This window comes from Rhinopithecus roxellana, chromosome 4, assembly GCF_007565055.1.
Source record: "Rhinopithecus roxellana isolate Shanxi Qingling chromosome 4, ASM756505v1, whole genome shotgun sequence".
NCBI classification, from domain to species: domain Eukaryota; kingdom Metazoa; phylum Chordata; class Mammalia; order Primates; family Cercopithecidae; genus Rhinopithecus; species Rhinopithecus roxellana.
Genome location: NC_044552.1, coordinates 48,769,350 through 48,785,321, shown reverse-complemented (window position 1 = coordinate 48,785,321; position 15,972 = coordinate 48,769,350). Strand labels below are relative to the sequence as shown.

Sequence of the window (15,972 nt, the reverse complement as noted above, 5' to 3'; positions counted from 1 at the left end):
TAGTTTTTTGAATCTGTGGTACATGTGCAGTATCGTCTTTGAAATTCAAATGCAGAATAGATTTTTGAAATAAAAAATCAGCATGTCAAAATATGGTAGCCATGAAATAGTATTATAAAAATTATGTATTCAAGTTAGTCTAATGAATTAGTTAATAGACCTGATTTATATATCAGCCTTTTAATTTTTTTTGTTTAATTGTATAAGGCTGTTACAAATTTATTATTTTGGCAAGGAGACTCTTCAAACTTTGAAATAAATTATTTCTGTCTTAGACTGGAGATCAGGAAGAAGAAGGTAGCTTAAATACTCATATGAGTGGTGCAAGGTCAGAGATAACCAGGTCCACACACATTTGTGTCTTTTCACAATGTCAGACGTTTAATACTGTTCAGTCCCAAAAGCCATGAGCTACCTGGAGTTCCCAAGGAGGCAGTTCTCCTTGGTACTTCTCATTCACTTTGTTTTCAGAGCCATGGGTACACAGACTGAAGCCACTCCACAAATCAGTCAGTATTGCAAACCATATGTAATAGTATACTTAATCAATATATAAGGGTTATAGGTTAAACATTCCACAACAAAGTAACATTTAACATTAAGAGAAAAGGGATAGCAAAAAGGGTTTGTCTCTCCAGAAGAGTGACAAAAACAAAGATTCCTTTGGTTTTATCTGGGCTGTCCATCGATCTTGCAAGGAAGAGTCTTCGATGTTGGGAGAATTGTTGGCAGCAGATGCTGGGTGCTTATCATGAGTGATAGCAAGACGGTGTCAGGTAAGATAGCCATTTTGAGCTGCTGAAGTCCTACTCTGTTTATGGCCACAGAGTCCTCTTGAGAAGACTGTTAGTGGAAGAGTATACTTGTTTATGTCCTTATCTGGTTGGATGCAGTCTTGTTTATTTAGCAAAATATTTTATCCCTGTTGGAAAAGCACCCTATGAAATCTAAGATAGAGTCTTTCTTGGAGTTACTTATGTCAAGGATGCTGTATACAAGTAGCATTTGTACATCCCTAGCACACATGTATGCCATGATCATAGAAATGTATTCATTGTCCTCTTTCCAACCTCACACCTTTGATTCTTGGGGGAGAAATGTTACTCATTTATTTATTAATTCAACAAAGGGTAACCAAGCACCTACTACTACTCTAGGCAATGGTGAATAAGAGAAACAAATGCCTGTGGATCTTATAGTCCAGAGAGAAGACAAATATTAAATTAAAAATGTATATGTTGTTTTAAGGCAGTGAGTGCTCTGGAGATTAAAAAAGAACAGAATAAAAGGGATTGTGAATGGGCTGAAAGAGTTGCAGGGTAAATGGGGTGGCCTCAAGAGGAAGCATTTTACCATAGCTGAAGTGAGAAAATGGGCCTCTCTCAGTAGATACTGAGAGAGGAGATACTAAGCAAACTGACGAGCCAGCTTAGGAAAACATGTATGTGACACGTTAGAAAAGCTGTGAGGGTAGAGTGTGCAAAGGGGAGAGAAATAGGGACGAGATGAGAGATTTAATTGAGTGGGTGTGAACAGTCCTTTATCATATAAGGGCTTGAGGGACACTGCCTAGGACTTCGGACATGTAGGTGGCTTAGTGTGTGATTTGTCATATTGTCCCCTTGTTTCAACCACTGGCAAAAAACCAAAAAAAAGTAATGATACCAACTTCCTGAAGGTTCTTAGTAAAATTCTTTTTTTTAGCTTTTTAACTATGTCTACTCTTATTCTCAGTCACTGTAACTTGCAAAGTAGTTCCAGATCTTGTAAATATTTGTTAAAAAGAACTGCTTCCCCATAGCACACATTCTATGAAATAAGTAGTAAAGAGCTAAGCAGAGTCCTAGAGCATTGACATGTTTCGTCAACTTATCACATAGGATATCAAAGTTCTTTACATAATAGTATTTGAGAATTTTTCATGCAAATGTGTGTCAGTTATTTTAAGGCTTATTATTTATTTTTCTTGAGTGAACAATAAAGGCAGTGACAAAATACTTCTTATAATGCAATTTAGGTTTTCCAACTCATTTATCATCTCAAAAATCCTTATTAGAGAAATACTATATTTCATTGATTCTAAGATGCGATTTCTTTTTACATATTTTAACATCCCTGACATATTTGAAATAATTTTTTAAGGTCAATGACAAAGACACTTGTCATAATTTAAGTCCCCACAGGTGTTTTTTTGTTGTTGTTGTTGTTGTACATAAATTATGGTATCTTCTGAAATCAATGAAATATGGTAAACACTGTTTGAGTACACTACTTTTCTCACATCAGATGAACTAAAACTATTACTATTCTGCCTTTCTGACTATCACATTCCTACATCAACGATGAAACCTAATAATATTTTAACCAGCCAGGGCCAGGGGGCACCATTGTTTCAATAACAATCACTATAAAAATATCAGATTTATTCACAGGTGGGTTCCCAGCTTTGCCTGATTCCAGTGCCAGGGCTTTAGAGGCGCTATCTAATTATCTGGAAGCCATTAGCATTCAACCTTCAAAGCATGGTATTTCTGAGCATCCACATCAAAGAAAATACTTTAGTAGCAAGGATGGCTCTGCTGCTACAGTCCTTGAGACTTCCTATGATAGACTCTGAAGCACACACTCTTAACACTAACCTCCCCTTGGTATCAACACCTTCTCAGATGGACTGGCACAGAGTTGATGATTTTCCTCAATAAGGACTCCCGGGTTTAACCACCTTCTCAAAATGTTTGCTGTGGGGTCTGGAGTGGGATAACCACTCAAAAAACGTCATCTCCCTTCCTCTCACTTTGGAATATTGTACACTTAATTTTTATATTGTAATGTACATATACATATTTCTTCTCATGTAATTTCTTTCTTAGGTTAGTTCAAGTGTAAGGACTGTGTGTCTTCAATTTCCTTTCACTATGTGCAAATAGTCCCTTAATGAGTACTTTATAGAGGTGATGGAAATATTATATAATATTAGTAGTCAATGTGAAAAGACAAATCCTATCATTTTCCTGAGGAAATTTTGCCTTAGGGAGATGTCCAGCATTTATATTAAATTATTGTTAATGTAATTCAGATGAAAAACAAATCTCCAAGTGGAAAACCACTTCTTCAATGAGAATATTAAGCCCTTTATGATACCTACCTTTTTTGCAGAAGAGCCTGTACATAGGCAAAACAGGGCACTTCAGTTTTAAAATACAGTTTCTGTCCCTGTTCCAGATTTTTCAATTCACGATGGGTTTTGAAATTCCTTTATTTTTTAAAAGCCAAAGAGGACAATTTAAGGGCCATTTCTCAAGTAATTTTCTCTAGTACAGATACCCTCTGGGAGGTGAGATTATGTCTTGCCAATTTCACAAAAGTCTGGGTATTTATGGAAAATTATAATACATTGTATTTTTATATATTAACTTAAAAAAGTAATGACAAGGTATTTGCTTAGAAAATATTCTAAATACTTTAAAATATGCATGTATTTTTATTTAATTGATTTAAAACAGATGGCACCATATGATATCCTTCTCTATATATTATTTTTGTTAGTTTTCCCTAAATGTGGATTAAAGATCTTTCCATAATTGCATATAAGAAAATTCACACATCAGGGTCTGTTGGGGAGTAGGGGGAGAGGGGAAGGAACTTAGAGGTCGAGTCAGTAGGTGCAGCAAACAACCATAGCTCATGCATACCTATGTAATAAACCTGCCCGTTCTGCACATCTGTCCCATTTTTCTTAGAAGAAATTTTAAAAAAGAAAATTCTTAAATGTTTGAATAGCTATAGAGTATGCCATTGCATGGATGTAGCTTAATTAATTTGCTTAGTCTTTTTTGGACATTTAGACATATTCCGAGTGTCTTATTTTATTTGCAGTTATTGTAAATGGGACTACTTTTAGAAGATTTATTTTTCAGATTGTTTGCTGTTGACATATAGAAATGCTACTGATTTTTGTATGTTAATTTTATATCTTGCAAATTTACTGAATTTGTTGATCAGTTTGAAGAGTTCTTTGGTGGAGTCTTTGGGTCTTTTCAAATATAAAATTATATAATCTGCAAACAAGGATACTTTTTCTACCTTTCTAATTTGGATACTCCCCTGCCTCCCGCCTTTTTTTCCCCCTTCTCTTGTCTAATTGCTCAGCTAGGACTTCCAGTACTATGTTGAATAACAGTGATGAAAGTAGGCATCCTTGTCTCATTACAGATCTTGGAGGAAAAGCTTGCAGTTCTTCCCCATTCCATATGATACTAGCTATTGGTCTGGTGTGTCATATATGGCATTTATTCTGTGAAGGTATATTCCTTCTATATCCAGCTTTTGAGGCTTTTATCATGAAGGAATGTAGAACTTTTCAAATGCTTTTTCGGCATCAATTGAAAGGATCATATCTTTTATGTCCTCCGTTTTGTTGATATGATGTATCAAACTGATTGATTTGCGTATATTGAACCATCCTTGCATCACTAGGATAAATCTCACGTGGTCATGATGAAAAATCTTAATGTGTTGTTGAATTTGGTTTGCTAGGATTTTGTTGAGGATTTTTGCATTAATGTTCTTCAGGAAGATTGGCCTATAGTTTACTTTCCTTGGTGTGTCTCGTCTGGTTTTGGTATTACGTTGACACCGGCGTCATAGAATAAGTTTGGAAGTATTCCCTTCTATATTGTTGGAAATATTTTGAGTGGAATTGGTATTAGTTTGTCTCTAAATGTTTGGTAAAATTCAGCATCAGGTCCTAGGTTTTCCCTTGCTGGGAGACTTTCTATTATAGCTTCGATCTCATTACTTGTTATTGGTCTGTTCAGGATTTAGATGTCTTCATGGTTCAATCTTGCTAGGTTGTTTGTGTCTACAGATTTATTCATGTATCCATTTTAGATTTTCTGATGTATTGGCATATATTTGCTCATAGTAGTCTCTAATGATTCTTTGAATTTCTGTGGCATCAGTTGTAATATTTCCTTTTTAATCTCTGATTTCTTTTATTTGGGTTTTGTCTCTTTCTATTAGTCTGGCTGATGGTTTAGAGATTTTGTCTTTCCAAAAGACCAACTTTTCATTTTGTTAATCTTTTGAATTTTTTTTGTTTCACTTGCATTTATTTCTGCTCTGATATTTATTCATATTTATTTTCTACTATTAATTTTGGGTTCAGTTTGCTCTTGCCTTTCTAGGTCTTTAAGATGCATTGCTAATTTGTTTATTTGAAGTTTTTCTACTTTTTTGATGTAGGTACTTATTGCTATAAACTTTCCTCTTAATACTGCTTTTGCCATATCTCATAGGTTTTGGTATGTTGTGCTTCCATTTTCAGTGTTTTAATAAATTTCTAAATTTTTTTCTTAATTTCTTTATTTGCACACTGGTCAATCAGGAGCATATTGTTTAATTTCCCTGTATTCGTATAGTTTTCAAAGTTCCACTTGTTATTGATTTCTAGTTTTATTCCATTGTCATCAGAGAAAATACTTGATACATCAATTTTTTGAAAATTTTAAGACTTGCTTTGTTAGCTAATATATGGGTTGTCATTGAGAATGATCTGCATGCTGAGGAGAATAATGTGTATTCTTCAGCTGTTTTATGAAATGTCCTGTAAATATCTATCAGGTCTATTTTATCTATAGTGCAGATTAAGTCTGATGTTTCTTTGTTGATTTTCTGTTTGAATGATCCGTCCAATGCTGAAAGTGAAATGTTGAAGTCTCTCTCTTTAGCTCTAATAGTATTTGCTTTATATGTCTAGGTACTGCAGTGTTGGGTGCATATATATTTACAATTGTTGTATCCTTTTGCTGAATTGAATCCGTTATCATTACGTAATTACCTTATCTCTTTTTATAGTTTTTGTCTTGAATTCTATTTTGTCTAACAAAAGTATAGCTACTCCTGCTTCTTTTTTTGGTTCCATTGGCATAGAATATCTTTTTTTATCCCTTTATTTTCACTCTATGTGTTTTTTTATAGATGCTATATGCTTGTTAGAGGTAAGAGATCATTGGCTCATTTTATTTTTCATCTATTTAATCCATTCAGCCGTACTATGTCTTTTAATTGGAGACTTTAGTCCATTTATATTTCAAATGGTTTCGGAATACAGTGTACCAAAGTAGTATATTATTTTTAATTAAATATTATTTAGTTCATCATTTTGGCAAAATTTCATAGCATTTTTTCTGAGTGAAAATGTATCTACTTATCTGTAAGTAGATAAATCATGCAATTTAAACTTAGTAAAGCACATATTTAAAATTAACAAATAGCATATAGGTACAGATATATTCTCTATCTAAGCGACAATCAATACTTCCAAAACTTACATTTAGAATATATCTTATATGTAACCCTTAACTGCATTGAAGGAATGTTTGTTCTTCTGGCCTAATAATTATATGTTCAGAAAATTTGCAGTATTTCCTTTATTATAAATTTAATGTACATGAATTAATCTTCAATATTATATTTAAAAGCTTATCCTTTAAGATGACTTAAATATTCAATTATTAAAAACAATTGAGCTTTGGTTTTTTAACATAGCAGCATCCATGTGGACAAGTAACTTCATGAAAATGTCATGTACTCATAGGGCTTTGATACATGTTTGATGGCAACCTATTCAAGAAAGAACAAAAAGCAATTTTAGGTGACAAAGATTAAATTGAAAGATTTTCATTCTTACATCCATTAATGAAAATATATTCTGATTGTAAAAAAAATTCAGAAATGAAATTAGTGTACATTATCCAGACTTTTACTCAATTTTATTATACTGATAATCAAATACATAATCAGAAATCTTATACCTCACAACATATTGTAAATTCTAATTAGTCTGCTTAATCTGTTAAGAAAGTATAAAGCACCTCCCATCCTGTGGGATAACTGACTTGAAAGGTCAAGTATCTTATTTGAAATCACTTGGTGTGACACAGTGGCCAAAGGCTAGCCACAAAACTATATTCAGAATAAAACATTGCCAAGAAATCTCTGAAGTAGTTCATACCTCAAATCATCATATATTGGAATACAATTAGTAATAAAGGGAAATCCATCCAGGGAATCCTCAACTTAGCCTTTGTCTTTCATCACAATAAAGGGACAATAATTCACAAGATTACAATTTCTTTCACACTCCCTATGGTGATTTTTGAAATTACAAATTTACTTTTCAACTATGTACTAGCATATCGGAGGCATTGTGTTCCATGTCTTTCATTAGGTGATGGGGGATCACATGTTATTGTGAAATAGTATGATTTAAAACTAATTATTTTTCTTCACTCTTTCTCTAGGAGGCACTATAGAACATTTCAGTCAAAATGCTGGCAGCGTGTGACTAGAAAGTGCCATGAAGATGAGAATTGCATTAGCTCCTTAAGCAAACGGGACCTCACTTGTTCAGGAAGTGATGACTGCAAAGCTGCTTACATAGATATCCTTGGGACAGTCCTTCAAGTGCAATGTAACTGTAGGACCATTACACAAAGTGAGGAATCTTTGTGCAAGATTTTCCAGCACATGCTTCATAGAAAATCATGTTTCAGTAAGTTCCCCAACTAAAATTATCTATCTATCTATCTATCTATCTATCTATCTATCTATCTATCTATCTATTTTGTTTTTGCCTATACAGTACAAAGTGGTAATCCAGCATGGCACAGACATTTTTGTGTTTGCTATTGCATTTGAAAATTTGCTTTCTGATTATGTTCTGCATATTTACTATTTTACTCACTTACCTGAAAATAGTACATTTTAAAAATTTATATGATAGGTCACTCTTAATTTATTGATTTCAATATCAAAAGCATGGAAGACTTATTCTGTCAGATAAATGGATATATCAAGTATCTATTGCTACATAACAAACCACAAGTATACTTACTATACTAAGTAACAAAACAATAGCTTCAAACAATAACCATTTATTTGCTCACAATTCTGCACGTTGGACTTGGCTTATCTGGATGGCTCTTCTGATGGTCTTTTTGGGGGTCACTCATGTGCCTATTGTCATCTGGTACCAACAGGCTCTGCTGAGACTGTTTGGTCCAAGGTGGTATTAGCAGACACCATTTGCTGGGATGGTGTGGTTCTTTTCCATATAACATCTTCAGTAGTATAGCCAAAAACTCTTACATGGCAGCAAAATAATTCTTGATGGCTAAACCCCATTGTGCAGCTATCTTTATCTGCTTCTGTCACATTTATAAATATTTCACTGAACCAAGCAAATCACAATGGGCAACCTCAGAGTCATTGTGGGAGTGGAATACGTAAAGATGTGAATATTCAAGGTCAGATTAATCAGGGACATTACTCTAACAATCTACTATAATTGGCTGTCCTGATCTATGTACAATATATTCACTCTTCAATTTAGTTTTTCTCCCCTTGGTCTTCAACACGTCTGCTAATCAACCTAAAATGATGAGATGGAAAACGTATTTTACAAAGTTATTATTTAATTTAGGGGCAAGAAAATTGATATTTAGTAATTTAAATAATTTGTTCAGCATCTCAAAGTGAGCAAATGGTCAAGAGAGACTTTTCTGAGTCTTAAGGAAAGAACCTACAGATGTGATTATGTACTAATTCAAAACCTCTCTATTATCCATCTTCAGGGTTAGACCATGCAACCATCTATGTCCCTAAACTTCCCCAGGCCCCTACCCCTAGGTCCCTAGTTGTAACTACCATATCTGCAGGTACTGTCTCTAGAAGGAAATAATGAATATTTACTGTTTCATAGCAAACCAAATCTTTATATTTATTGGAAATGTTTGACAGATATAGATCTATACTATTTCTATTTTTCCTTACAGATATTTAGGAGATGCACATTAGCCAAATATGATAAAAAGTGTGATTTGTTGTATATTAGGTAATAGATATACAACTCAGAGTGTATGGTTTTGATTTCAACAGTGTTTTCTGTGGTATATCCACAATTTCTATAATTAGCACTACTGATACATTTCAACTGAAATCATGATACAGAGAAGAATTGCAGTGTTGTATAAGTCATATTTTCTGATTTTCCTCTCTTATTAACATTAGTTCTGTTGAAACTGAAAGTACTTATAATGAATGTCTCATATGATTACAGCAGGAAAATACCAAATAACCAATCTGGTATTAACCAAATTAACAGTAATATATACTGTTATATAATAACAGTTATTGATAGGTTCTTTCTAATATTGCATTGTATGAAGAAAAATGTTGATTCTACAGGTTAATAATGACTCAGTTTTTTGGCGTGAATTCTCTAAATATATAGTTCTAAACTTCCTAATTCTAGTTCTAAACTTGTTTTTCTCAAATATAACAATGATTGTGTTTGATTTTCATAGTGTTTGCTTACTATAACCTTTTCAGAGCAAAAAATTTGCAGAGGTACTAAAGATGGACATTTGAAAATCCATAAACATTAAAGTACTATGTGAATGCTTTAGAAAAATGAAAATTCAAAATGTTTTCACTTTTCTTTACTTACCTAAGAAGTGGAAGTTTTTGCTCCAAATATTACCTACTAAGACTAGGAATTTCAAATGACAGGATTGGAAATTTAAAGGAACCTCAAAGGTCTTTGGTCACAGTTCTTGGTAGAGTTGTCCCTTGGCATCCATGGGGAATTGGTTCCAGGACTCAAATGAAAACCAAAATTTGTTCATGTTCAAGTCCCTGATAAAAAATTGGGTAGTATTTGCATATAACCTATGTATATCCTCCCATATACTTTAAATAATATCTAGATTACTTATAATATCTAATACATTATTTACAGGTAAATGCCATGTAAATCATGGTTATAATGTATCTTACATTCATATACATTTTGTTGTGCTATTCTAAAATAGTTTTTTTCTCCCAAACATTTTGATCCAAAGTTGGTTGAGTCAGTGGGTGCAGAACTCACAGATATGGAGTGATGACTGTACTTAAATTAATAGCAAAAATTCCAAATAAAACCAAAAACCAAGTCCTTAGGCCTTGCTAATTCTAACAAATCTTTATCCATTGCCTCAAATATATGGAAGTAGCACCAGGACATTTTTTGAAGGAAGTATGTCTCTCATCATTGCCCTGGCTTCTCACGTCGGCCTAGCATTGTCATGCATTTTCAAAAGATCCGTCATTACAGTATGTTTCCAAAACCCTTTAGCTTCTGCTTTCTTTACCTGAAAGGGTCAACTGAATAGAACTGAGAGGACAGTGAAGGGAGGCTTTTCAGTCTGTCACATTTGCTTAATTAAATGTATTGTTTCTCAAACTCATTTGAGCTTAGGCCACAGTAAGTAATATATGTTTATATTAGCTTTGTACTCACTTTTTTATGCAATATACTCTGTTTCTCACAAATTTTTATTGCTTTATTCTATTGTTCCCCAATGCTGATCACTACTCACTAAATTGATTTTAAGACTTACTAACATGTTGTTTGCTGAAGTTTGAAAAACACTTTCTTGGAACATAACATTATCTGAAAATAAATTTATAAGATTAAATAGCTTGCCCAGGGTTTTACATTGAGTATGGTATAGACATGACCCTGGCTGGTTGACTTGGAGCCCACTATATTCTCCTGTTTGTGAAATGATAATGAAAAAAAAATAACAAAACAAAACAAAACAAAAACAAAAAACTTGTATCTGTTCCATATTCTCCAAAGCCCTGTTAGTCTGAACTTCATAGTTCTGTTCTGAGAACTAAACTTGGAAAATGCACCGAAGAACCCTTATCCATTCCTGTGTGCATGACTACACTCAGGCAGAAGAGCATCCTGAACAAACCATGTGTTCTGTCACCAACCTCCACTTACCTGCTGACCTCCAGATTCACAACAAACTTAATTGTCTGTGATAATCTGTAGCACAGAACAAATTTGTGACCCTTAGAGCTAACAGAGAAATGAGCGCCATGGAAGAGAGAAAAGTTGGTTAAAAGATAGAGGACCATAGACACGGAAAGAATTAAAGGATCCATTATTGTTTTTAGTCCATTATACCAAAGGTAGTGGGAGGGTGTACCTTAAGCTGATAGAAATGTTATTTTTGCATTTCCTAGAGCTTTGTTTTTTTAATACCAGTTGTATAGTCAGTAAACGAGGTATGAAATATCACCATTCTGCCCCTGAAGACTCAACTCCTTCATTTGGATAATTAAAAAGGAGAAAGAAGAGGAGGAAGAGGAAAAGGAGGGGTGAGGAGGGGAGGGGGAAGAGGAAACAGGAAGGAAGAGAAGAAGTTAGGAGGAGAGAAAAGAGGAGAGGAAGAGGAGAAACGGGGAGGAGGGTAAGAAGAAAAGAGGAAAGAGGAAGAAGAAGAAGGAGAAGAAGGAGAAGGAGAAGAAGGAAAAGAAGAAGTAGGAGAGAAAAGAGGGAAGGTGGAGGAGGAGGAGAAAGAGAATTAAGAAAAAGCAGAAAACCTCTGTTTAGTAAACCCTACAAGGGATGGAAAACATAGCAATACAAATGTGATACATGCTTAAAAAAATTTAAAGAATACAGAAATAATCCCATTCTCAAGAGACAGCCAATGTTAATAAGGTTTGTGTATATTCTTTTGAACCTTTTCTTTACTTGTAATACATACATACTTTGAATACCTTGTATATACATGTTTACATTACTCTGACACACACACACACACACAAGTCATTTTTTAAGGCAACCAAACTAATTGCTTTACAGCTGGCTTTTTAAACTTAAAAAATATATGGTAGACCCATTTCCAAGTATTTATATATATGGTAGCTTAATTCTTGTTAAAGATTACATCATATTTTATAGTATAGCTACATCATAATTGTTAACTAATCTATTAATGTGGATATTTTGTTTGAATGCAATTATTTTTACAGACATTGCTACAATAAATGTTATTGCACATATGCACTGGCATTTCAAGAGAATAGGTTTCAAATGGTGGAATTACTAGACCATTTGTGCATTTGTGCATTTTTAAATTTGGTAGGAATGGAAAAAAAAAACAGTATGTTCCAATTACATTTTTAATGAGAAAAATTTCGTTATTTTTAAATTGTATTTTTATTATAAATAATACAGAACATCTTTTCAGTGACTTATTGGAAATATTCTATTTCTTCTTACCTACTCCTATACTGTGCTTAAAATATCCTGCGTCTTTAGTATCAGTAAATGACACTTTTGTTGCCTGTGTCAGCTGTTTGTGTGGATATGTGAAGACTCATTGATCTGCATACCTCCAAATGATCCTGATGACAAAGTGATGACCTGGCAGGCCACAGTCTTGGGCTTGGAACTGGACCCTACTATGTGTTATCTGAGTTATGTAAAGGGCAAAGTTTTTAAATCATGTTTTGAATATTCAACCATTCTTCCTCAACTAGATAATTTCCATTGCTTTTTTAAAGGATAATTTTCACTACATGATCAATAGTTCAAAACAAACTTTATAATATAAATATAATTATGAAGAATAATTATATTTATCATTTAAAGAAAAATAACATTGTCATGAGTTTTGAAGTTCTTTTAAGTGCCCCTCAACATCACATTCTTTTCTTCCCCAATACAGAAATTGGTGTGTATTAATTCCTTGCGTCCCTTTATAATTTTGCCACATAAAAAAAACTCCAATCAATATGTTGTTTAGTTTTTCATGTTTTCAGCATTATGTAAATGGAATCACATTTTTTTGCCCCTTTAGTATCCTGAAATGAAACCATGTTGTGATGTAGAACTAGTGACTTATTTTGTACTGCTATGTAATATTCTATTGCAAATATATCTATTCATTCTATAGCTGGCATGTGTTAACCTTTTTTCCATTTGTAAAAATTATAAATAGTGTGGCCTGAGCATCTTAGTACATTTCTCTTGGTACACACATGCAAGGTATTCTCTAGGGAGCAGTTCTCAATCTTTGCTAAACATGAGAATCGTTGAGAGATTTAAAATTCTCATGTCCAATAAACCAATAAAATTACATTATATAATGACAGGACTTGACAGTAGGATCAGCTTCATGGACATGTGGCCAGTGTAGTTACATAGGCCCTGTGCTCAGAAGAATCCCAGATCCTGGGGTTTAATGCTCTGCAGTCATTGTTGAAATTTTTAATGATTTTCTTTTGCTTTTGTTTTTGAAATTCAGTGAAACAATAAAATACAGGAGAGGTGGCTTGGAGCCTCGCACATATGTGTTTCTTTGTTTTGCCATTTTGCATCTTCACAGGGGCAAGTAAGTTCTCAGCTGCCTGCTCCCCATCCTCTGATGCTGGGCCCTGCCCAGCACCCCTTCACTGCACCATCCTGCAACTGCTGCCAGACATTTGTTTATTTTCTAAAAAGTGATTTTGAGCCTTCCAGTCCACAGAAATATATATTTTTCTTTTCTATCTTATAATAAATTTTTGTTACTTTCACAATGAAAAATAATTTCTAAATATATTTTTTACATACCTTTGGCTATTTATAATCATTTCTAGGTATGACCAAATATTACAATTGCTATTGAAAGTCGTATTTTCTCAGGGGTCACACTGTCAAACTCTTCATAGTTGAACTATAGAAATCCATTTGATTTCTATACATAAATTCATATGTAGCAAAGTTGTTAAACACTCATAGATTTTAACAATTTACAGAATTATTTTGTTCTTCCTGTGTAGATAACCATATACCCTTCATTAATCACAGTTTTGTTTCCTTTGTTCAATATTCAGGCTTTTTTTAATCCTCCCCCTACTCCCTATAACATCTGGGACCTACAGAAAAAATGTGAAATATAAATGGTGATAGTGAGCACCGTTGCCTTGTTCCTGATCTTGAAGAGAATTATCTCATCATTTACCATTAAGTCTGACATTTGTCACAAGTTTTTTTAGATACTGCAGATTGGAATAAAGAAGTTCTCTTCTATTCACAGAATGCAAATCACTTTTAAACAGCAAATGAATGTTGAATTTTATTAAATTCTACTCTACATTTAAGGATCTCATCTGAAATTTGTTGAGTACTTTTTAGTCATTGTCTTGTGGTAGAGTGATTGGTCATGGTTCTAATATTGTTAGACTACCAGAAATAGAACAAAAGTATTCATTTCTAAACACATTCAAGAATCTCTATTTGTACAAAAAGGAAAAAAAAAACAGACAAAAATAAACCCAAGTTATTCATTAGCATCCTATCTTTTCCCCTTTCATAGAAAAATTTTCTGGAAAAGTTGCCTGGGTTCATTGTTTCAATTTCTTCTTCTCTTACAGGTTGAGCTACCCTTTCCAGTCTAGCTTCTGGGTATAGATCCACTCACAAAAGCAGCTTTCCCATAGGTTATCAACCATATCCATTTCAGAGGGCTTGGAGGTCCTTGTCTTATTTGGATTTTAAGCTACCTTCAAGAACAATTGATACACTTTTTTTTCTTAATATACTCCTCTCGCACCTTGGCTCCTATTCCTCTGATCACCCTGAATGCTCCTCTTATTTCTACTTTGTAGGCTTATCCACTTGGCTAATTAATATTTGTGTTTCAACACTCAGCTGTAGATTCTCTACTAAAGTAACGCTATAATCTTCCCCAAGGAGATCACCTCCATGGCCATAGCATCATCTCTTCTTACATTGACTTACAATCTTTAAGGAAGACCTCTTTTCTAAGATTTCAACCCAATTATCTGTCCACCTACTTGATATATTCTTTGGGATTTTGAGATTGTGATATAACAAATAAGCTCCAGAAGCTCGGTGGCTTTACAGAATGGAAGTTTATTCCTTGGGAGCATAAGTCTAATCAGCATTAACAATGGTCATTCAGAGGACTAGCCTCTTTCCTACATGCAGCTGTACCTCAGCACAGGACCTCTAAGTCTTCTCTACTCAGCAGAGGATAGGAAAATACAAAATGTAGTTTGCCTCACAGTCATAAAGGAGCATTTTATGGTTTGATGGTGGTAACAGTGCATATCACACACACTCACGGTCCACTGGCCCCAACTCAGTCACATGGCCACACCTATCTCCAGGGAGACAGGGAACTATAGTCCAGCTTTGTGCTGGGAGGAAAGGCAATTGTAATTGTTTATCAACAAGTAAGTCTCTGCCAGAGTTTACCCTTCGTCTTCCCAACTTTCCATTGCATTTTTATCTTCACACAGAGAATATGCCTATTCCTTCTCCAGTGGAGACATCTTAATGTTCTTCAAATTTTTATTCAGCATCATCTACCAACTCAAAGCCCTGAATGTTAAAAGATGTGCAAGCCAAATGTTGTGGCACCTTGTAATAGACAGACAATCCACTGCCATCGACACCAAACACTAACACATCCAAACCCCCACTATATACCTACATATAGATCAGGGACAGCAAAACCTCAAAAAAAAAAAAAAAAAAAAAAAAAAAAAAAAAAAAAACCTTCTATTCAAAATCAGGAAAAATGGGAGAACAGTAGCACACAATGAGATCCTTTACCATAGGCATTGTACAGCCTCTCTGGCAGTGTGGATTTCAGTAAGGAGAAACTGAATCAGATATCTTGTGAAGAACCACCCTCTGTGGCTCCTATTTTATCCTCTGAAAGATTCTTCCTTGACCTTACTTTTCCACGGCCATATCTGAAATAGGTTTGGCAGAGTATACCCTCCTCTGGAAACATGGAATGCTCATAGCCAAATCCTGTTCATACAGTTTGAAGGATTGAAAATTGTTTTAAAGTTTAACAGTCACAGACTTTTGCAAGCAGTGCTCCTTTGGCAATATAATCTCTTAAAAATGTGTTAGGTTTCTCGTGTACTTGCTTTCTATCAGTTACATGTGCCAATATTCACAATACAAAATTTTTCTTGACTTAGTTCCCAAGTTCGCCTTATTTCTTTCCTTTCTCACCTCTGTGCCTCTCTCTCTCTCATTTAATAATTTAAGCTAACCTAAACAATAGACTATGTAATAAGGTAATACCCTTAATCTGAGAT

At 34.0% G+C, this 15,972-nt stretch overlaps 1 protein-coding gene across 1 annotated transcript in view; it reads left to right on the top strand.

Moving 5' to 3' along the window:
* Positions 1 to 15,972, top strand: part of GFRAL (GDNF family receptor alpha like) — an 84,562-nt gene that overhangs the window by 42,533 nt on the left and 26,057 nt on the right. The window contains exon 9 of the mRNA XM_010375134.2: positions 7,305 to 7,555. Within this exon, the coding sequence (XP_010373436.1) occupies positions 7,305 to 7,555 (251 nt within the window). The remainder of the gene's footprint in view (positions 1 to 7,304; positions 7,556 to 15,972) is intronic.